The sequence below is a fragment of the Phacochoerus africanus genome, chromosome 1 (genome assembly GCF_016906955.1).
Source record: "Phacochoerus africanus isolate WHEZ1 chromosome 1, ROS_Pafr_v1, whole genome shotgun sequence".
In the NCBI taxonomy this organism is placed as follows: Eukaryota; Metazoa; Chordata; class Mammalia; order Artiodactyla; family Suidae; genus Phacochoerus; species Phacochoerus africanus.
The window spans coordinates 146,909,379-146,933,655 of NC_062544.1; the positions used below are offsets into that span (position 1 = coordinate 146,909,379).

The 24,277-nt window shown below is 51.3% G+C and overlaps 1 protein-coding gene across 3 annotated transcripts in view; it reads right to left on the reverse strand.

Annotated features, from left to right (window-relative positions):
* ATP2B2 (ATPase plasma membrane Ca2+ transporting 2) overlaps positions 1–24,277 on the reverse strand; it is a 136,615-nt gene that overhangs the window by 103,171 nt on the left and 9,167 nt on the right. For all 3 annotated transcript variants that reach the window (XM_047780812.1, XM_047780829.1, XM_047780819.1), the window contains exon 2: positions 14,455–14,959. In XM_047780812.1, coding sequence (XP_047636768.1) covers positions 14,455–14,653 — 199 coding nt within the window. In that variant the 5' untranslated portion in view covers positions 14,654–14,959. The remainder of the gene's footprint in view (positions 1–14,454; positions 14,960–24,277) is intronic.

Consider the following 24,277-nt stretch of genomic DNA (forward strand, 5'->3'; position numbering starts at 1 on the left):
GCCTCAGTTTCCTCATCTGCAAAATGGGAATAAAGTGGCATCCTGGTGTGCTGCTCAGTGGAAGGCCGTCACCGACTTGCCTCTTTGCACAGGACAGACCATTTTCCCCCGGGCTTCCCTCTACATGCTGGCCACCAGACGATCCCACTAAGGGGTAGTGGAGGAGGTCAGGTTCTAGGGTGGCAGCTGGCCACTTGTGGTCATGAGCCAGGGATATGGAGCCATAAGAGAGACCTTGAGTCTTCCTGGAAGGTCAGTGGGGTTCCCCGTAAATCAGGGACCCATGGGACTTAGGATGCTCACTCTGGCCATAATTTTGAGATTATGTCTAAGCCTTCAGGGGCACTGCCTTCATATCTGGGCCACTGTAGCCCCTGAGGGTCCCCATTCACCTTCATCTGCCTGCAGAGCTACTGAGAAGACTGCCTAAGATGCTCCGCCTGGGGTGTGTGTGCTCTCAGGAGAACATCTAGGGTGGGCTCAGAAGCGTGTTGGGAATTGAGTTCATTTCCATCCCTGGAGAAGGTGGGGGGCCGGCCTGGGTGGGCCATGCAGGTAGCCATGGTCGTGCTGAGGCCGTGTATCGTTCTATTCACTGTTCTCAGGCTCAAGCCCTGGATTCCCTTTGAAGACTCTTGGACTTGAACCAATGAAGACATTTAAAAAAAAAGGAAGAAAAGAGATCATAAAAGAAAAAAAAAAATGCCCCAAAGCAGGTGATGGGCCTTGGCCATCCAGTGGCATTCTTTTTTCCTTCTGGGAAGTTAGGTCTCCCCCACTGGGAGGCTGTCAATCAAGATGCTCCCCTTTCCTGGCCTAAAGGTGGGCCTGTGACCAAGCCAGGCCACATGCATGCTCTCCTTGGACCAGAAACCCATGATGCACTGGAGCCAGCTCCCATCCGCCTGTGAGACCTGATTGTTAAATTTTCAGGTACTTTTGCCACCTGGTTGCTAGGAGCAGCCATTACTAGTAAATGATACAAACTTACAATTTATATAAATTATATTTTAAAAGACAACACATACCCCATACACATGTCTTCCTAATTATTTTACCACATTCACAAAGCTCTCTTCTCTTGACTTGAGTGCCCTGAATCCTCTAAGGTGCTACCATGCACCTTGTCTTGGCTCTGCATTTAAAGTCGTCATCTTGCTGACATGGCGGGAGCATTTATACCATGGAAATCAGCACACATTAGGAATGAGGACTCCCTCCCAACCCAGAGAGCAGCGTGTTGAACATTTGCCAGCACAGTGCTGCCTGGAATCCTGAGCCATTCGAGGACCCAAAACAGCCAGAGCAGATCTACCCACACCCCCCCCTGCCCCCACCACCCGACATTCCCCAAAGGGACATCTGTTTGGTGAGTCATGCCACCCATCCCTGCATGTTCCAGCTTCCCTCTGGAAAACTGAGCTGGGTTTTCCAGCCTCTGCCCTGATATGGGGAGACCACTCCCGTTCTGCCCTGAGATCCATACTACGCTGTCCAGAAGGCTTTTGTGGCTTGCAACCAGTGTGCCTTAGCCGATCCACCTTAGAATGACATCCCCACCGGAGTTCCTGTTGTGGCTCAGTGGTTAACGAATCCGACGAGGAACCATGAGGTTGCGGGTTCGATTCCTGGCCTTGCTCAGTGGGTTAAGGATCCGGCATTGCCGTGAGCTGTGGTGTAGGTCACAGACTCGGCTCAGATCCCGTGTTGCTGTGGTTCTGGCGTAGGCCGGTAGCTACAGCTCCAATTAAACCACTAGCCTGGGAACCTCCATGTGCTGCAGGAGCGGCCCTAGAAAAGGCAAAAAGACAAAAAAAAAAAAAAAAGAATGACAGCCCCACCAATTTGGAAGGAGAAGCTGAAAGAAGAACCATTACCCCTAATCTCACCTGTACCCCCAACACTGGCACTTTCTTGGTGTTTCCATCCAGCCTTTTTGTCCTGGCATCTGTTTCCATGGAGCTGTTGCCGTGTACCATGCTAAACCCTGCTTTTCTCACACTACATCATTTCACCAGCCTCATCCACATTGCTTTGTGTTCTCGGTAACAATTTCCCACAATGTTCCATCGGGCACGTGCAGAAGTGGGAGGGGACTCTGTGGCTTTCCTAATTACAGTAGAAATTACTTTAAAAAAATCACACTGGGATGTGGTTAAAAAAATGCTGGGACTGTGGGCCTAGAGACCTGAGTTCTCATTTGATTCTGTGCCAGATGGCTGTGTGAGCTAAGAACATTCCCTCTCTGGGCCTCAGTGTCCTAACCCTATAATGTGTACATAATGATGACTCTAGTTCTTAGAGTAATAGTAATCATGGCAGCTTCCATTCCCTGCCTGCAGGTTCCCTGTCCTGAGCCGTGTGTTCTTACTCATGCCAGCTCATTTATTCCTTACAACAGATCACGAATAAGTACTATTTCACAGATGAGTAAACAGGTTCTGAGAGGTGAAGTCACTTGCTTGGCACAACGCAGCTAGCAAGGAAGTGGCACTGTTGGGATCAGACCCAGGATGCCTGCTGCTTGAGGCTCAGGCTGTGCTGCTACGTCTTAGAGCTCGCTGTGTGATGGGCTCTCAGAGACGTATGTGTCTCCACAGGAGGAGGCTCGCCTGCCCTCACCATGGTCCTCATCTGTTCCCATGTATGGCCCCACTTTACAGGGGAGAAACTGTGGTTCCAAGCGCGGGAGTGCTTGTCTCAAGTGAGAATGTTCTGGGTGGAGTGAGGTCCACATGCTGAAGTTCCAAGCCCTGAAACCTCAGAATGTGACCATAGAGCGTCACTGCAGGGGCAAGTATTTGCTCAGTTAAGACGAGGTCTCGAGGGCGAGCCCCAATCCAGTATGACTGGTGTCTTTATGTGGAGGAAACGTGCATTCAGAGACAGACACACACAGAGGGAGGACGATGTGAAGACATGGGGAGAAGATAGCCACCTACGAGGTAACAGATGCTCCCTCACAGCCTCAGGAGGAACCAGCCCTGCCCACACCCTGATCCCAGATTCCCAGCCTCCAGGATTGGGTGACAAGACATTTCTATTGGTTAACGTGGTCTGGTTCAGCTTGTGGTCCATTGTTGTGGTGGCCCCTGGAAACGTATACAGTGGCCAGGCAGGGATGCAGGAGAGCTGAGGTTCAGGGCAGGGTGGTGGTGGGGAGGCTGCAATGGGGGAAGGGAAGAGGGATGACCCTCTCAACACGTGCAGGGATGACTCGGGGACCTGGCCCTGGGTCAAGACTCACCCATTGTTCACCAGGGCAGGTCCCTGCCCTTGTGAACCTCAGTACACCCTGGGATTGCTGGATGAGATGGTCCCTGAGAGCTGTTCCAGACCTGTGGTCTCATGGATCTTGGAGTTCCTTAGACTCTTGTCCCCTGTGTCCTGACCCGACTGAGCTGGTGTGTATGCGGGCAGCCCCAGGGAATACTCCTTTCTGCTGTCTGTCCAGCAGAGGTTTCCCCAGAGCTCAGGCAAGAGCTGATCCCCAGGGTTACTACTCCTTCACTGTCCTCCTTGGACATGTCCCCAACCCCTGCCCTAGGAACTCTTAAGTCTAACTGATTGCCCAGCCAATGTTAAACACACTGATCACAACCCTACCTGCAAGTCACATGCCCCTTCTACCTCTCTGACTTCTGGTTTGCTGGTTGCCTGCTCCTTTAGCAGCTGGTGTTCCCTAAGGACCCGTGCTTGATGGACATCCCAGGTAAATGATGAGCACCCCAGGTAAATTCATTCCTGCACATATATCCAGTGTACTCTGTGCCAGGCATGATCTAGGCACTAGGATACAGCAACGAACAACACGGGCCCAGATCTCTGCCCACCCCCGACCGCCCCGCACAGGTTTGGACTTGTTAGCAGAGACAGGACTTCTCTGTAGGCGGCGTCTTTGTCATCTAGATGTTCTGCCTCCAGAATTGCTGTCCTAGCCCCAGGCCCCAAGGATGCAGGGTGCCCAGCACAGACCTTTCATCTCACCCCAGCCTTGCTCCTCTCCTTGCTGGCTCGTCTACACTATAAGCAGCCAGCTTCTGTCTTGAAAACCAAATCTTCATGATTCTTTCTTGTTTTTGACCACACATCACAGGCTCTGTCCTGCTGCTTGGCTTCCCTCCTATCACCACCCCTGGCCAGGCCCAGCCCTGTCCCTCCCTCCCTTCTGGCTTTATTTCCTGGGGTATCTCCCCATCCAACCCAAACTCACAGCTGTCAAACCAACTGTCTCAGCCACAGTGCTCCTCTGCTCAAGAACCTTCAAGGGTCCCCTCCCACCTCTTAATTTAAGCCCAAACTTTTTGGCTTAACATTCAGCATCGTAGTATGGACTCTGGAATTGCCTGCTTTGGTTTGAATTCCTCCACTCATTAGCTGTGTGACCAGGGGCAAGTGTTGAATTTCTCTGTGCCTCAGTTTCTTTATTTGTAAAAAAGGGGATTACCCCATAGGGTGGCTGAAAGGATTAAATAATGAAATAATGTACATAAAGCTCTTGGAACAGTGTCTGGAGCATCTCTAATGCTCAGTTACTCTTTTTTTTTTAATCTTATTTTTTTCTTTTTAGGGCCTCCACTGCGGCACATGGAAGTTCCTGGGCTAGGGGTTGAATTGGAGCTGTAGCTGCCGGCCTACGCCACAGCCAGATCCTTAACCCACTGAGCAAGGCCAGGGATTGAATCAGCATCCTCATGGATACCACTTGGGTTCTTAACCCACTGAGCCAAAACGGGAATGTTTCAGTTACTCTTAATTACTATAACTACTGCCATGGCTCTGACCTCCAAGCCCCAGCCAAACAGAATGATTGGCTCTTCCTTTTACCTACCCTTCTCTGCCTTTGTCCACACTTTTCACTCTACCTAGAGTTCCCTTCTCCACTGCAAACTCTGCCTATTTTTCAACATCTTGCTCCAGTACTGCCTCTTCCATACAGCCCTCCCAGATCCTCTGATGGGAAGGGATAGATTCTGCTCCTTAACCCCCTTGTATTTTGTTCAAAGTTATCCTATGGAAAGAGCAGAGTCTTCTCTGCTTAGGAACGGTCTCTGGGATCATCTTCCAGGGCACAGAAATGTCTAGGGGGCCTCCCTTTAGGGTGGAGGCTAATGCTGGCAGGTGGGTCCAAGGGAACCATCTGTGGAGGCACTAATTTCCACTGACTATAAATAACTATGGGTCTGAAACCACAGCAGGGCCTGGATTGTGCCAGAGAGAGTAAGACAATCGTTGTGGGCTGAGGGGGGCCTGCATAAATAACTCGCCTGCCCTGTCGTGGCCTCTCATGTGACAGGCAGGCCTGGAGGGACAGGCTGTTTCAGTGCTCTTGAGCTTTGTGGGACCTGGGCTGAGTGGACAACTGAGGTCACCCTGACGCCAAAGGTGGTCTAGCCTGAGTTACCAGGTTGCATCTCTAGCCCCTCAGCCTACTTGACAGATAAGGAAACCAAGACTCAGGGAGGCAAAATAATCAGAGATTGGTGTCCAGGGCCCTGGGCTTCTGGAGCCAGAAACCTATTGCCCAGGAATGCCCATGGGCCCTTGCAAGGCAGTGAGGGCAAGACCCTAAAGCTGGGCCAGGGCTTGAGGCAAGAAGTCAAGGGCACTGCCCCTGCCTGGGTTGTAGTGGGGCTTTAGGCACACCCCAAGGATGTGAAGTTAGCTGCTTTCAAGGGAAGGAGGATCTGGGATCTGGCTCTGAGTTAGGCATCCTTTGGCCAGTCCAGTGTCTGCACTGCTGGGTGGGGGTGGTCCTATGGCAGTGAGCCTCATAATTCTAGAATGTCTGAGCCTTGGAGGATCCTCAGAGACTCCTAGACCTGCCCTTGTTATTGGGGTGGGGCTCAGGGATGTCTCACTCAGCAGGGGCCAGAGTTGGCTTGGTCCCCACTTGAGAATTTCCAGCCCTCGTTGTCTCCTTACACAGGTGGGTGGGCCACGCCTGCGAGGCCAGACCATGGTCAGGGTGGGCGGCTGCAAGGGGATCCTCTCGAGGTCCCAGCGTGGGCCAGGCTCCCAGCATGTGTCTTCTCATTTAATCCAGAGACCAGTGTGGAGCCTGGGAGCTGGATATTACCCACTCCATTTTACAGATGTAAAAAGTGAGGCACTGAGAATTTATAGAACCTGACCTCCAACCCAGGCTTTTAAACACTATATTTTCAGTATTTTTTTTTCCAGTATCAGAGGTTTTCAAATTTTTCTTTTTTAAAAAATTCTTTGTTAAAAACCAAAAACTCACCAGATGTTTCATCATGCAAAATAGACTTTTTTTTTTTTTTTTTTAAGAATTGCTCTGGTACAAGGTGGGCAGGGGGACCAGAATCCCATCCACTCAGCATCCCTCTGTCCCCAGGGCACCTCTGTGAGACCTCAGGGAATCTAGGGTGGGAACCACCTCTCCAAAGCCTCAGTCTCCCTGCCTTCAGCGAGTTCTTTGGCTCCTCAGGGCCCTGGAGAGGAGCCGTACTCAGGCTTTACCCTCAGGGGGCTCATGGCCCATTTCACGCTCACATGGACAGCACAGCGTAATCAAACATAAATGCGATCTCCAGGCTGACAGTCTGAACACACTGCGGGAACACAGCAGCTGAAGCCCAGTCTATAAAAATCAATCCATAGTCCGTAGGCTGAAGTCCTCTGCACTTTGGGTTACGGCCTAGGCTCTGGGCATGATAAATCCCTTACCTCTCCCCATGCACATCCCACATCTCACCCCTGGGCCTTTGCTCAGGCCGTTCCCTCATTAAGAAGGTGCTCCCTTCCCCATCGCTGCATGTTTACCTCCTTCCCACCCTTCAAGACCTGCTCAGAGGAAGCCTTGGCAACTCCATCTCTAGTCAGGAGGGACTGCCCCTCCTTTGCCTGCAAGCATACCCACTCCTGCTGTAGTTATTCGTGGCCCCAAAAGGCACTGGATTAAAGAGGTTATGTGTGCGTGGTTGGGAGCCAGCCTGTTTGGGCGCTAATCCTGGCTGGGCTCCTCATTAGCGGTGGTGCCCCGAGCCTCAGTTTCCTCACTGGAAAGCTAGGGATACAAACAGTTCCTGCCTCACAGGGGTTTGTGTGGATGAAACGAGGTAATGCTGTGACGCCTCAGCAGACAGGTCGGCTCTCTGTGAGTGCTCCAGTCATGCTAACAAGTCTCTGAGGTCACAGCTATACCTGGGACCACAGCTGGCTGACTTATCACAGCTAGACAGGAAGAGACTTCAGGACAGGGGTGCTTTACAGCCCTCTCTGCATTAGGGAGTTCTGGAGCAGAAGGGGGTCAGGAAGGGGCTCCTCCATCTCTGGACCAAGAGGAAATGTCACGCAAGGCTAACTCCACCCTGGTCTCCCACCTGCCCCATGTAAAGCCATATCACATAGACACTGCCTGAGGAGCATACAGAAGCCAGAGGAGCTGTGTGGCCTGAGCCTGCACATAGTAGGTGTGCAACACACATTTGTTCAACGCATGAATGCATGTTAGCTTACATCTCCACCCAGCATGACAGAGCAGGGGGAAGAACAGGACATTTTTTGAACACCTGTGTCCACTGGTTCTGGAAGGTGGGTATTCTTATGCATTTATAGCTGGGGACATTGTGGCTCAGGGGAATGGAGTAACTTGCTCAAGGGCCCTGATGGTGGAGCTGGGGCTCCAAGTCCATGCTCTATCCACTCTTTCTCTCTTCTGAGCACACAGCAGGCACTTGACATTTAGGGCATATTCATTCTGCAGAGCAAAGATGCCTTCAGAGTAAGAATCAGAGCCACCTTCCTCTCCAAGCCTTGGCTTCCTGCACACAGGGCTGGGAGGCCCACGTGAGATAATCTGATGGAGGAGGCCCTGATAAATGTGCACAGAGGAAATTATAGTTGCTGGGGGGCTTGGGGACACAGGCTTTTTGGATGGTGGGTCTGCCAAGTGAGAGGCCCACCTGACATGCTCTCCCTTCTCCCTTTATCCTCGATGCCCCCGCCAGGTACCCGCCCAGGAGGCACGGACCAGGCCAAGCAGTGTCGGTCAAGGAATGGAGTCCCTCTCACCCTGCTGGAAGCCACCAGGGCAGGGGAGGGTCAGGCCCCCTTTCTCTGTTCTGCATGCTCCGCAGCCTCCCCCAGGCCTGCAGAACTGTTTTCCTAGCACTGCCTCTGCTGGCCCAGCCTGGGAAGATGGAGAGCATGGAGCAAGCAACACGTGGGTCTGTTTTATCGATGATTCAGAAAAATGTGCGGGTGGCATTCTGGAAAGCATCCCCACGTGATTCATCGGGCTTTCACAGAAATCTGTGCTTCTGAGGGATTTATTTTTCCTGGTGCTGTTGGTGGGGGGAGGGTACACAAGACAGCAAATCAAGCATGATGGAGGATGGTGAGAGGGGGGAAGGTGTGTGTGTGTGTGTACGACTGGGTTACTGCGCTGTGTAGCAGAAGTTGGCACCACACTGTAGGTCAGCTATACGTAAATAAAAAAAGAAGTTAAAAAAAAAGATTGCAAATCAAATATGGGCCTCATTGTTTCTAAAGCCATAGACTCACATGTGTTGCTTGAGCCCATTATCTGCCCAGAGAGGCTGCTTCTCCCTTTTCCACTAATTTAAACCCAACTTGTCCCTTAAAGTCACCCAGGGTCCCTGGCTGACACAGTGATAGCACCTGCCATGTGCCAGGCATTTAGCCCTTGACACATGTCACTCTGATCCTCACAGCAACTCTGCAAAAGAGGTGCTATTACTATCCCATGCTGCCAATGAGGAAACTGAGGCACAGAGAGGGTAGATAACCAGCTTGACATTCCACAGCAGGATAAGAATGGAGTCAGGACTTGACCATGACACAGAGTTGGCCCCTTCACTGCTGGGACACTAGTCATAGCCTTCCTCACCTGAATAGACCCAGGTTCCACTATCTTCACCAGTATAATTATTAACAGCATGGTGGTTTAGCTATGATCCCTCCATATTTGTGCTCCCACATCCTGCCTTCATGCCTCAGCTGACTCTTCAAGTCTATCCTTTCTCCCCACCCTCAAGGGCACGGAGCATGCCTGTTCCTCTCCATACGGCCCCTGCACACAGTTATGGGCTTCCATGCAGCAGCCCCGCCAGCAGGTGTGGTTTGTGCCTCCATTCTTCTTCCTTACTCTCCTTCCCGCTTCCATGTGCTCTGGGGCTAACGTGCACATGACCTGGTCTGACCTAGCAGCCTATTCCAGCCTCTGGCCACAGGGACTGTCTCATGAGCGGGTCCGGGTGGCCTGGCGAGAGTCTGTTGTGATACCTAGGGACAAGACCCAGGGAAAGATAATCCCTGGATATTCCAGTTACACAAGCCAGAAAATCTGTTTTTCTGTAAGCCAGTTTGACATGGACCTCCATGAGATAGAACCCTAATAGACAAAAATACTCAGCAAATACTGGAAGATGACCATTCTTTGGTAAAAAACCTTCAAAGCACTTTCAATTCATGGTCTCCGAGGGGCAGAATGCAGTTTCCCCATTTTACAGATGAGGAAACTGAGCTTGTGAAAGTCTAAGTATCTTGCCCAAGGTCATGAGCCTACTTAGTGACAGAGGCAAGGTTGGAACACCTCCCCAGGCTTCATGCCCACCCCTCCTCCACCCCTGCACATATTTGAGAAGGTGGTTGTTTCTTCGGCTTCTTAAATTACTTTGATGAGCTCTGCTCCTCCAAGCCTTGTATGGATAGCATCCTGGGCTGCTTCTCCTGAAGACCCAGGGTGGGGTGGGGGGTGGGGTGGGGAGTGGGTCCTCCCTCATCCCTGGCCAGTGTCTGAGTGGCCCCTGGCCTGGGGCACTGCTGCATCTGTGGCTGCCTCAGTTTCCCCATTGGCCTCTCGGGGCCCCAGGGATCCTTAGGGAGATGGAGCACAGAGAAATAGAGCATCACAGTGACAAACAGGAGACCCATCTCACTTCTCTCACGCCCTCCCCCATCCCCAGCCAGGGGAAGTTCTGTGTGTGACATGGGCCCTGCCAGGTCTGGGGGGCGTCTTGTTTATTGTCATGTTCATGCAACGGGGTGCTGCAGCTCCGATCTGCTCTCCTGTCCCCCTTATTGAACAGGCTGCAGGATTCATACAAAATTAACTGGAGGTTCCGTTTCACAGCACTCTGACATATCCAGTTCCCACCCCACCCTGTGACTGTCCTGCGTTCTTTGTCCCCTTTCTCCCCCACCATGAAATATGCAGTGCAGGGAGCTCCCAGCAGGGCCTCTGGAGCCGCCCCTGCTCACAGCCTGCAGTGTGGGTCAGGGAGTGAAGGATGAGGGCCAGGTGTGCTGGATGGCTCAGAGCAGTGCCACTCTGGGCTCCGGAGACTGAGGCTGCATATTCCATGGGTGACACAGGCTGTCTGCCATCCTGTCCCCAAGCTGCAGCTTTCCACACTATACAGAAAGGATCACAGAGTACCCCCACTTCTTTGTCCCTTCCTTCCTTCATTCTGCCAATATATTTTGAGTCTCTTAGCACTGCAGCAGGTGCAGGGGACACAGTGGTGAATGACAGACAGCTCCTACTTACAGGCCACTCCAACATCCACTACCTGGGTAATCTTTCCAGAAAATGCCAAGACACCTCCTCTGGGAAGCTGCCTCTGATAGCACTTTTGACACTTTGTTGGGCGCCATCTTATTTAACTGCCTAGTTCTTGCACAGGGATGGGGCCAGAGCATATGCTGGGTATTAAGAGATATGTGCATGTAATAACAATGACAATGAACATCATTTTGTAAGTGTCTAGGGGCTGCCACACACCGCACTAAGCCCTTTATGCGAACCATCTGATTTAATTCTCACACCATCCTGTGAGGTAGGTAGTGTTATTCCCATTTCACAGACAAGACAACTGAGGCTCTGAGAGGATTCACTGAACTCTCAGGGTCCCTTGGAAAAACAGGCCAGTCAGGATTAAACCTGGGTCTCAGGGACTCAGGCGGGAGGGGTGTGGAAGGAAGGGAGCAGTGACAGGCACGAGGGAAGGGCATTATCAGGATGGAACAGAACCAGCAGCGGGAGAGGAAAGCAATGGCGCCCAGGTCAGGGCTGAAGCCACCCCACCCGCTGAATGTCCATCACTGCCGGCTAGGGGAGCTGAGCTCATGGCCTGTGCAGGCAGCAGGTGGTGTCCCGGGTGGGAGTTGTGGTCTGTGGCTTCAAGACCCCTGTATCACTTTCAGAGATCTTTTTGCCTAAAATTAGCTCGATGTGAACGGGAAGGCTAATTTATGCATGGCCTGGAGCAGTTTCCTGGAGTGTGACTCAGAGGTGGCTCCCTGTTCACGTCAGCAGATTAGCACAGGGGGGTGTTGGGAAGGGCCACCCTGAGCCCCCAGCCCCTGCCCACGTGGCTTTCAAGTTGGGGGCTGGGGCTGGAGGCCAAGCATTTCTCTATGTCAGAAGAGGCCAAGCAGGACAAATGCTGAATACGAGAGAGAAAAAGAAAAGTTCCCCAGTGGCCCGTTGTCCTCAGGCCCTTGGCAGATATAGGGTACCCTCTTAGGACTGTTCCCACGGTCATGCGAGTGCCTTGGGGCTGGGGCACACCTGGGTGTGGTGTCTGACGGAGCCGTGTTCAAAGTCTGCTCTGATGTGAGCTGTGGCAGTGAGCTTGAGCTCCCATGCTTCCTGTCTGTGAAATGGGTAACGCCTGCTTCCAAGAACATGGGTGATAGCCGAGGAAAATGGGGAGTGCCAGCAGAGACGCTGCCAGCATCCTGGAAGAGTCAGGTTCTGCCCCTTTTGGAGAATGTGGCTGCTTCTCCCAGGTAGTGATGATCAGACTGAAAACAAGAGCTGACGCTGACTGGGGACTTCCATGCTGAGCGCTTGGCCTGATCTCAACCAGTGTTCCACACCCATCCTATTGATGGAGAGATGGAGGTGTTTAGTCTCTGGAGCTGAATCGTAATACACAGCGCTCTCCGTGTGCCCGGTAGGTCCTGTCTAAGATACTTGATCCTCACCACAACCCTGTGAGGCAGTCACTGTTATTATCCTATTTCACAGATAAGGAAACCAAGGCATAAGAGAGGCTAAGTAACTTGCCCAGAATCCCACAGCGGTTAAATGGCATAGCTGGGATTTGAACCCAAGTCGTCCAAGTCCAAGAGTGGCATTAGGCTCCTCTGTCCTTCCTGTTACCTCTTTCACCTCCACCTGCCCCTTAGGAGATTCTTCTGTGGGCCAATGAAGCAGGAGCTCTGGTTAATTCTTTCTTGGGCCGTCCTCCTTCTTAGGGACCTTTCTTCTCAGAGATCTCACTTGATGCTCATGACATTTTAGGAAACCAGGGCTCAGAGGTCAGACAAAAGCCTCAAAGGCACAGAGCTGACAGATGTCAGAACAATAGTCAGAGCTGTCATTACTGTTTCCATTTTACAGATGAGAAGACAAAGTCTCCTTTATTTTTTTTTTACATAATGCTTAACATCCTGCAGCACACCAGCAGTCTGTGGAATCCTATCTAGAAATGCTGCTTTGTGCCACATCACACGCTTTCCCTTCTCTTTCCTCCATAGCCAAGTTCAAACTCCTCCTCCTCCAGGAAGCCTTCTCTGACCTCCACTGCCCACTCACCTCACTTTTCCTCTGGTCTCTGGGGCCCTTGCTGTACTTGGTCTGGATTATGTGCTGTTCTGGCTGCTTGGCTATCTGGGAGCTGCTCTCTGTGGGCTGAGGACTCAGTGACCACATCTCAGGGTTTTATGGGGCAGTTGTCCACCTTCCCCTGCACCAGGCACTAGGCTGGGTGCTGGATGTTTAGAGAGGAGGGGATGGGATTCCTGCCCTTGGGCATGCACCTGCTGCCCCCAGGGCTGGAGCTTTGCCGCAAGCCGCTCAACTTCCCAGATCCCAGAGCCTGTCATGAGGGAGGGAAGTGCAGATTTTTTAACCTGGGGTCGCGGGCCTGCTACCAGGGGCTCTGTGAACCTACTGATGGTGTGGGCCAGACTGTTGCATGCAGTTGGCTGTTAGTCCAGGCAGAGGGGCCATGGCTTCCACCAACTTCTCCACAGGGTCTGAAGTCCAGAGATACTTCAGAAATTCTGGCTCAAGAGAATCTCCTGGCAAGGACAACCTTGCCTCCTAGCAGGCCAGGTGTGCCAACCTGACAGTGGAGGTGAGCATGGGCCATTCTGCCACAGATCGGTGTTCACGCGAGGCTGAGGCCCAGGAGGTCCCCAGGCTGAGTCCACACCTGTCTCAGTGCCCCATGCAGCTGTCTCAAGCACTGAGGTAGACTCACACAGGGAAGAAGGGATGTGCCCCCTATTTCCACCCTCCCTGCCCCAACAAGGCCAAACAATATCCAGAAAAAAAAAAGTGTTTCTAAAGTGCCCAGATGCAGCATGTGGGCTAAATGTCAGAGACAGCAGCCAACCTGGGAAGAAGGACTGATCTCAGCTTTTCCTCCTGGCCCAAGAGAGGAGGGCTGCAGAAAATAGGGACCTGCCCCCCATCCTCGCAGCATTGGGAACAGTGGGCGCCAGCACAGCAACTGCTGGATGAACCCACTGGCCCCAGCTGAGCAACTGGCTCCATGAGCAGCCTCGGCAGGAAAGGCTCTCAGGGTTAGTGCCCAGTGGTGCCTAGGTGTGAGGGCTGCAGTTGGGAGATGGTGTGGGAGGGACCTCCAGCCTTGGCTTTCTCATCTCTCAGTGGGGATAAGACCTCAGGCTGCCTGCCTCCCGGGCTATGGTCTAGACCTAGGGGAGGCCTGTCATCTACTCTCTTTAGAATAATAACAGCTGCTGCATATGGAGCGCCTCCTGTATGCTCAGCCTTCACTAGGCACCATGACATAGACAATGGCCCCATTTTCCAGAGGAAGAAATTGAGGCTCAGTGTAGCTGCTTTGGCTAAAGTTGCAAGATTGGGAGTGCTAGGGTGGACTGCCTCCTGCTGGTGCCTTTGGGGTTTATGCAGGGAACTCGCCTCTATCATGGTGAGGGGATGGTAACTGGGGGGTGGGGACACACTCTGAGCTCTGGTGCCCAGACTGGGCCGTTTCTTTCCTCCTCCTTGTGGCGGATGACCTGCTTTTGGTCCCCTCCTGAGGAGCCCCCAGGAAGCCACAACCTTCCCTCTCTGGAGACCCCAGGCCCGCTCATGTTGGCAGTTGTAAGAAAGCCCCACACCCATCTCCAGGTGACACACACATGGGCATCTGTCACCTTTCCTGTGATGGCCCATCTTCCTGCTTGTCCTGACTTCCTGGCTGCTCCATGGCTGCCCCTGAGACCTGGGGACCCCAAACGGAGTTTGCAGCTGGGAGAGTCGGACATGAGCCAACCCAGCGTCAGGGGATGGGGAACTGGAAGAGACTGCTCTGGTGCCATGCTCGAGCCCAGGTGAAGGGTTTCTGGGCCTGGGAAATGCAACCCCAGGGTCGACTAACTCCTGAACCCAAATCCTGTGGTCCAGCCTCTGGCACCTACCTTCAACAGGCGAGGTTTTGAGGCGCCGGCAGATGGCGTCAGTGTCCCCGTAGGTCTCCTTGATCTTGACCACGGCCTCGGTACCCCGCAGCTCCATGAGGGAGCGCAGCTCCTCCATTGTGCACCCGAAGTCGCCCCCATGGCTCGACTCATTTCTTTGGTTTTTGGAGTAAAAGTCGCTGTTGGTCATGTCACCCATGTCTGCTGCAGTCCCTGCTCGGGGTGGGCCCGAGGGTCAGCACTGGACAGGAGGCTGCCGGGTGATAGCTCTGTAGGGCTGTCCTCTGTAAAACCTCACAGGATGGCTGTGGCTCCTGACGGCCAACTCCAGGGGACAGCTGCAGTGGACTGGTGACAGCGATGGTGGGCTCTGAGGGGCTTCCCTGGGTGCACGGCGAGGTCCAGGGGCCGGAGGGGCTCAGGGCTGTCGATCCAGAAGTCTCCATTCAGTGGGGTCCATGCTGCTCCCTGGAGCTGGCATCTACATGGTCAGGGGTGGTGGCTCCTGCAGAGGCAAGCACAGAGTGGTGACAAGGGTCAGGCACTGGAGGCCTCATGGTCTGAGTACTCTGGAAGGCCCAGCCTGCAGGCACCACACACACACACATACGCCACTCCAAAATAATACCCACTACGCATACAGATACCTGGACATGGATGTTCATACAACACCCCATCATACACTGGCACACACTGTAAACCCAAATGCACAAATGCACGCTGTAAATCTATAGAGGGCCCACTGGGTGCTCTCTGATATGCCACCCTCCATGCACAGCCTGATAACCCCTAATTTTTCACTGTGCTATGGAACATACTGACTTCATGACAAGAACCCTGGTGTACACACACACACTCTGATACACAGCTCAGGGTGGAACACCCAACCTGCCTACTTTTAGAGTCTACCCCACTTCCACCCACACACATACCCCCATCCAGGAACGCCCTTTGTACACACCCTGGTGGACACCCCCTCCCCACCACGCAGTCACACACAGCGACAATTACAGGCATCATCTTAATATCCTGACCTCTTCCCCTCAAAAGCACCCATGCTCACAGCCCTGTTTACACGCATGCCATGTCTACACAACAGGGGCATAACCCCCTCCCATCAAGGACACAGCCCTCAGGCACCCCAGCATAGATGCTTCCCCTGCCTGTGTCTCCTGTATCTGCCCATATGCAGGGTTCTCCCCATTCAAGTCTCATAGGCATGGGGGTCGGAGAAAGCCACCCATTTCCACCTGCAACCCACAACCACGTTAACCAAGGCCTTTAGCCTGGCCAGAGGAACCCACTCAAGCATATTCATCAGGACGCATGAGCTGGGGTCCACGGATCCCTTACCTGCCCCCCCGCCCCCCACAGACCAGCACCACGGACAGCGGCTGCCGCGTCCCTGGAGAGCCCAGGAGGAGGATGGCACGCCAGCTTCTCCCTGCTGCCCAGCCACCCTTGCAGGAGTGCGGCATCTGTGGGGCTGCCAGGAGAGAAACCAATCTACCCAGATACCCAACACCGGTGGCCAAGGCCCCGGCAAGCGTTGGGTGACAAAGGGCCTCTGCTGAGCTCGGCTAGATCTGGCACAGGGACTGGCCCCACCCAGCAGCCACAGGTAGCTGGCCATCCTAGGTCCAGGACAGTGAGGAGGAAGGAGTGGGGGCAGGAAGATAGGACTGAGTGTCCCCTTACCCCCAGTCCCAACTCCTCCCTCCTGTCTCCTCTCCCACCTCTTTCCTTTACAATCCTTTCCTCTTTCACAGCATTTTAGAGCTGGAGGCAATTTAGGGTTAATCTCATTTTTCCAGTGAGGAATATGAAGCTCAGAAAGGGGAAGGAACTTATCCAGCCACATACGGCAAGAGCAGACTGAGCCCCAAGATGGGCTAGTCTCCCGACTTCCAGCCCGTTGTTCTCCCCACCACTAGGGGGAGCTCGCTTCTTTCTCTCTGAAGAACAGAGGCTGGTGGAGGGCTGTGCCTGTCAAGCCTTGAACAACACAGGATCCGGAATCAGACTATTTGGGTTCAAATACAAGTTCTCCCAGTCCTGGCTGTGGGACCCTGGACAAATCCTTTCACTTTTGCCGGGCTTGTTTTCCTCATCTATACAATAATAGTTATCCTTCTCTGTGCCCCTCCTACCTCCTGGTTTACTGGGAACTAATTATGACCATGATCAAATCCAGTGTGTTTCCACCCAGGGTATGAGTCTTCCCAGCCTGGGTCAGGGGGTGCTTGAGCCACAGGAGAATCCCATCATGTCTCACAGGAGGGCGCTTTCACTCAAGGATGCAGTTGGAAGCCTAATTTTCACTCCGGGACCAACTGATATCCTACAGAGTAGAACTTAAAATGGACCTGATGCCTCAAGCAAAGACATAAGACCACAAAGAAAGTGGGTGCCTGGGGCTCCCATCCACAGTCCTGCAGAAACACTCAGGGTCCTTGGCCATCCGAGCATGCACCACCCCACAGCACCCATGCATTTGGACCTCAATGAGAGGAGCAGGTGAGGTAGGGACCAAGTTTGCTGGTGTGTAGAGATGCTGTGCAGGTTAACTGGAGTGACTCTAGAAGACAGCCTCTGGGTTCAAGTTCTTCCTCCTCTCAGCAGAATGGGAGGCAAATTAATTGTAGTTTTGTTATCTTAAAAAAAAGTAGGGGCAGTAATAGTATCTACCTCATAGCTATTACAAGGCTTAAATCAATTATTTCATGCAAAATACCTAGAACCAAGCCAAGCACATGGTAAACACTAAGTATTTTTATTGTTACCAATCCATACAACCACTTTATGAGCTAGGTAATCTTGTTATTCCCTAGGAAAATGAGGAAACCAAGGCAAAGGGAGGTGAAGTAACTTGCCCAAGGTCACAGAGTTAGTGAGTACCAGAGCTGGGATTTGAACTCAGACATTCTGGATCCAGAGACATACACTTAATCAGGATGCTTTGCTGCCTCCCCTGGTGAATCTCCCTTGTGGGGTTCTTACAATGCTTAAATGAAGTGCCAGATGTGAACAAAAGTGCTTTGCAAACCACAAGGGACTCTCTAACCCCGAGGTGCTGTTTTCTATCTGTCCCTCTGCTACCTGCGGTGTGGCTTATGGGCACTGATAATTACATTTCTGACAGCGTGAGCTGTGAGAAACATTAGCAGTAATTATATCTGTGATGACAAGAGCAGGCATGAGTTAATGGGCTACCGGCGATTTTGACAACTATTGTGTTAAGATGAACAATGATCTTCAAATATCTATCTTTCTATCTATCCATCTATCCATCCATCCATCCATGCAACCATCCATTCATGAATTGTGTTGTGGGCACTGACTTCGTGCCAGGCACTGGATAGTCCAGACCATGGTCCCCGGCTCCAAAAGGTGACGGGGGGCAGAGGAGAGACAATTAAATGAGTGACCTCTACAACGTGATAGGATTGCCATGATGAGGAGTCCAATGTGTTTAGGATGTTTAGAGCAGGAAGATCTGATCTGGTTCAGGGTATGAGGGAAGATTTTTCCCTCTTAATATGAGTAGGGAACTTTTCCCCCACAGGTTAAGTAAGACTTAAGCCAAAAGATAAATGAAAGAAACTGACACATACTACTGTCTGTTGGTAAAAGGTTGGGTGAACTATCATCAAATGTGTAGGAAGAGACCCATATGAGCATATGTGGAGGGACAAAACTCTGAGAGAATGAAATCAGTGGAAAAACAGAACTCTGTCCCTCTGAGGTGACTAATGTTAAGCTTTCTTCTTTGAGATTTCCTAATACAGATACCTCTTTTCATCAGTGCTCAATCCCCACCCACTTCACCCCTGCTCCTGCATCTCACAGGTGTATGCATGAGGCCATGCATGTTCTGGGCATCTTGGTTTGTCCTTCTAAAATTGCAGAGCTCACTTTAGCACTTGATCTCACTGTGGGACTTGCTTGGTTTTAGATGGTGAAGTCCACTGGCACAGAAGCAATGTATGAAGCCATACAAATGATCCTGTGATACAGTGAAAGAACTGAAGACCTGCTGGCTTGTGTAGAATCCATCAGCTGCCCTAATCCTCCAGACCTACCTGACATCTGTAACAGGGTACTGTCCACTACCTGCCCGGGCCTTCACCACCCTGATAATGGCCTGTCCTGCTCAGCTTCAGCATCCCTGGAAGGCTTCCCTGACCATCCAGGTCTGTGGAAATGCTCCTGACTCCTGGATGCTCTGTATCCCACCACTCTTTATGTGCTATTGGTTGGCCTGCTTCGCCTTCTCCCTGCCCTGGAGCCCAGGGTTCTGCATGGCCAGGAGCCGTGTCAATTTTGTACTAGTACAGTGCCTGGTATCCAGAAGGAAGCCCATAGATACTTGGTGAATGAATAGATGCCTGGATCAGCTCTTGGGTCACCCATACATGGCAGGGTATGACTGTATAGGTCCTTGGAACTCAGCTTCCTCATCTGTAAAATGGGCTAGATATTCCTACGTGCCCTACATTACAAGCTTGCAGGAGTCAAGACAGGCATCAGAAGCAGGAGTCATACGTTTTCCTTTGTGATGCATCCCCTGCCTTCCACTCCCATTTCCCTTCATTGTAACAAGACATGGGTGTGAGGCTAGGGCAGGCAGCTGTCCCCTCCGCCACAGCCCACCACACACTGACATCTTTGCTGCCTCGCACAAACCTCACATGAGCCATCACTCTATAGCTGAGAGATAAATGGGCCATGGACATTGGAGAAGTCACCTGACCTCGAAAGGCCTCACCTACGCAGAGAAGTTGACCCCCTCTGTCTTATAGGCTGCTGTAAGGACCCATCGAGACCCTTGCGTGTGCGTCTCGGAGTGGCTCCTGGCCTAGGGCAGACACTCTACAGGGCTGGCCTCTTTGCCTCCCCCAGTGCTCCTCCTACCTACCACCCTGTTATTATTAGCAAGTGCACCTCCCTCAAGGTTGTGCCGAGGTTCGTTTGCAGCCAGCTCTCAGTCACCCCTGTCCTAATTAGTGGGACACAGGCTGCTACAGACAGAAGTGTCCCCCTGCCCCAAATTTATGTGTTAAAGCCTCAATCCCCAGTGAGGTGGTATTTGGAGGGAGCCTCTGGGAGTTAATTAGGTCATGAGGGTGGAGCCTTTAGGAATGGGATTGGTGTTCTTTTAAAAGGAGACAAGAGAGAGAAGTTCTATCTTGGCCATGTGAGAAAAGGGAGAAGATGACCATCTGTAATCCAGCAAGTGTGCTCTCACTGGGAATTGAATCTTCCAGGACCTTGATCTTGGACCTCCCAGCCTCCAGCACTATGATAAATAAATTTCTGTTGTTTAAGCCACTCAGTCTATGGTATTCTGAGCTAAGACATGAGTCTGGGCTGGGCAGATACAGTCCAGAGAGGTTGAGTGACATACTAGGGGTCACACAGTCAACAGGGGCCACAGCCCATTGACAAACCCCTCCCTGTTTTCCAAGCTCCTGCTATGTGACCTTGATCAAGCCCCTTTCCTCCCTGGGGCTTCAGTTTCCCATGTGGAAAATGAAGAGACTAGGCGAATGTTCTCTGGGGTCCCTTCAGGCTCTGATGTGCCAGCCTCTTATGAATCCAGGAGAAATTCTGACAACATTGGATTTATGCATTTCAGTTTCATCTTATTAGCATTTAAATGACTCCATATTGTTACATTTCAATGAATCAAGAATACGTTAGAGGCACCTTAATAAAAAGTCTTTGCCAGGAGAGATGCTGGCAGAGGAAGGAGCAATTTTTTTTGGAGTTAATATAAAAAAGGAGGAATCTATCTTTCGAAGGAAGGATTAAAAAAAAAAAAACACACCCCTAAACCTAAACCAACAGCTTTTCAAATCCTAACTGAAGGACGGTAGCTGGGACATTGCAAATGAATTATGTGCTAAAAATAACTTTCGGATGCCGAATCCTTCTGTTTTCAGATGTGCTGAATTTAAATGCAACCTTAATATGTATTTATAAAGTCATCCTTTCCTTTGAATCATCCCTGGCACAAATGACAGATGTGGGGACACAGGTCCCATCTGGTGATCCCGGATGACAAGGCCTAATGCTGTTATTTGGTAGTTTTGTGACGGGTTGCAAGGCTTTAACCCCTCCCTGTGCCTTCGTCTCTGCCTCAAACAGAGCCAACCCCAAAGCTTGGCTTTGAATTCTCACAGTCAAGGAGAGCAGGGAAAGAGGAAGGGAATTGAAAATGAATACCTCAGAAGCGTGTTTAGTGCTATTTTTAGAAAACTCCTATCCTGTTAACCAGAAAAGGAAAATCTAAAAAAAAAAAAAAAAAAAATCCCAGAGAAGCAACCCGCAGCAGCCTCAAAGGCACAGATGGCAGAAGCAGGTCCAGGGGGTGGGCTGTTAGGGACTCAGAACTTCTCACATAGCTTCTCACCCTCCTGTCTGGCTTGAGGGAGGGTAAATCCAGCCTTTAGCTGCACACTAGGGCCAACTCTCTCCACTGCCCCCTGTTCTCCACAGGAGTTTCCAGTGTTAGATGGTAGGAAAATATCCACATTTCTGGTTCTTTAGGTGCCTTACATACCCACTCATCCACCCATCATCCATGCATCCATTTGTCCATCTGCCATCCACCCATCTAGCCATCCATTCATCCATCCATCCACCTACCCAATAAATCTAAAAAGCTGCACCTCAGGCCCTTCCCAAGGTACTGGGATTCTGAGGAAAGCAAGGGAGGTGCATAGATCCTCCTTCATGCTGTTTAATGTCTCCTTACTCTGCCACAAAGAACCCCCCAAACCCCTACGTGAGGATCTGCAGACTGTGTCAAATGAGTCCTGCACAACTTTTGCTTCACGTTTTGGGAGGATGTAATCCAAATGGAACTTGCTTGGGAACTAGGTCTGCTGGATCCCCATCTTGGCTTGACCACTACTATTAATATGGATTGCTTAGCACTTGCTTCCATGGGCTGTGTGGTAGTAGTGTCCCTACTTTACAGGCGAGAAGCTAGGGTTCTGAGAGTCAGATGGCCAATGCCACACAGATGGGACCTGGTATAGGTTAAATACATCTGCTTGAGTCCAAAGCCTCTGTGTTTCCTGTATCCCTTTTACCAATGCAGTGTGGCCTTGAGCCAGTGCCTTCTTCCCTGTGCCTCAGTTTCTTTTTCTATAAAGTGGAGGGGGGAATTGGACAGATACCCAGTCTTAAAGGCCATTTTAGTGCCATCCACAAGGATTCTCCCATCACCTGATACTTGCTTCTGAGGGTACACACTTCCCTGAACATCCTTGATGCCCTGCTGTCCCCAGCAGGAGCACAATCCTAGTTGCAAGTCAAGTCCTGCTTGGCTGGAGGCCAAAGGAAGGAGAAATGCCCTAGAACCTGGGAGTCACAAGCAGATCAAAACTGACCTGCTGCCTTTGACATCCCTTCAACCTCTGCATGGAAGTGGCTACTTTTCAAGATTTAGACTCTTCTTATGCTCCTTGTTTAGAAATCTTCCATTTACCAAAATCTTTGAGAGTTTTCTGAAGTGAAATCAGTAATGTCATCAGCAGATAAAGAGAAGGAATCCTAACTGAGGCAGAGAAATGTTGGGAGAAATTTCACCTTGGCCTGCAAGAGAGGGGACATATAGTAAGAAGGCTGAGGACCATGGCTCTGCCTAAGATGGACCAGCTGCTCTGGTCAGTGTTCTTTAGTTTCAGCCAAATATTTTGGCCACTTCCCCATCTGTCTCCCTGCCCAACTCTCTCTACAGATGCATTGACTTCCCTGGCGGCCCCCAGCCTCCAGAGCCTAACTAGCTATAGTGACACTGCCCCTCCTGTTTTTATCTGCCTCCTTCTCTCCCACTGCCAGCTTTGGACCCATGGATTATAAGTGCAGGCCTGAAGGAAGGACAAAAAAATGATAACAGCAACACTTGGTCATACCTACTATGTGCCAAGTACCATTCTATGAGCTTCACATTTTTTATCTCATTTACTCCTTCACAACAACCCAATGACACAGGTACTGTCACTCTCATTTCACAGAGAAGAAAACAGAAAAAGAGAGTATAAGGTCCTTAGGAGGGTGGCAGAGTTAGCTCTTAAACACACACACACACACACACACACACACACACACACTCACACACTCACACACGCTTAAGGGCTCACTCACATTCCTTTTCCCACAAGACCAGGCTCCTATTCTCTTTTCTGGTTTCTATAATGAAGCATAGGTTTCTGCCGGGTCAGTGCTCTGACCATATACAACAGGTCACTAGCTCCTTGGTGAGTCCTCAGGCTACACCTTTAACTGTGGAGGGTTGGGGCCCAGGGAGCTGTCTCTGGGGATGAAGTGTTGATGGATGGATGGAGGTGGGTGCTGAAGAGGGATTGGGTAGCTAAGGTCAAGGAACCTAATAACCACAGGCCCCCTTTCTCCCCAGCAGGATGACTAGCAGAGGCTGGGAGTGAGCTGTCCATGTGGTTGTGGTGCTGACTGACAGCACCCCTGCTATCCCCCAACGGAGGACAAATGAGCAGGCATCTGGGAACTGTTTCCATGGGGAGCTGTCCCCAAGGCCACGGTGCTGATGAGAGATCTGGGGTGGGTTTAAGGACCACGTGCCAAGGAGCTGTCCATATTATGTGGTGCTGACACAAAGCAAAGGGTTCTAAGTGCCCCTAGAGCTATCCAGGATAGCAGTGCTGACCGATGGGGCATGGGGCTGGGAAGCCTGAGGAGCTGTGTGTGGGTGAAGTGGGAAGGGAACAGGACATTTTCCACAAGTTCTGTGAGCCATGTAGCTGACCCCAGATATTTGGTACTGTCACCAATGCCAGGTTGTTAGGCCATGGGGTGTCTCAAAACTGACCTGAGCCAACAAAATGACACTACGCCAAAGGTCACTTGGGGCAATTTACATGCACATACAGAAGACCCACTTTGATCCACCAGTGCATTTGTCACCTGTGCCAGAAACATTACCATTAGTTATCCCCCCCCCTTTATTTTTTGCATTGCATATGGTCCTTTTCTGTTGGTTCCTGCTGGGACCATATTTAAGTGGTGGCATCCCAGTGTGTCTAAGTTTATTAAATTATTTCCTCTATGGAATGGAAAAGGAAAATTCACCCACAGAGGTGCCAGGGGATGAGTTTACATTGGGAAAATACTTTTTTGTTGTTATTGTTCTTTTTAGGGCTGCACCTGTGGCATATGGAGGTTCCCAGGCTAGGAGTCAAATCAGAGCTACAGACGATGGCCTATGCCACAGTCACAGCAATGCAGGATCTGAGCCACGTCTGCAACCTACACCACAATTCATGGCAATGCTGGATCCTTAACCCACTGAGTGAGGCCAGGGATCAAACCCACAACCTCATGATTCCGAGTCAGATTTGTTTCCACTGCATCATGATGGGAACTCTGGAAAAATACTTTTGAATAGCTGAGTGAATTCTTAGGTGTCCAAATCAGAAAAGCAGGAAGCTAAGGCTTAGGGAAAGTCATTCTATATGTCTTGAGAGCACAGAGGCCAGGAAATAGTACTGTGTGAAAAAGGGAAAACTGCAGAAAAGCAGTGACTCCTGGATTCAAAGGAGGGGAGTCAAACTAATGCAGGCACTGGCAGGGGTTGGTGTTTGTATGTGTTGGGGGGGGGTGTTTTTCAGATTCTATTTCTCACTACTGTGGCCAATCTTCTAGGCTCAAGCAGAACTAGCCCTGGTTTGGTGACTGCACTTGCTGCCCTTCATGCCCCAGCCCAGGTTATCCCCCTCAGGGGCTCCTTGGTAGAAAGAGAGTGACATTTGTCAGGACACCACCTGAAGGTGGTGAA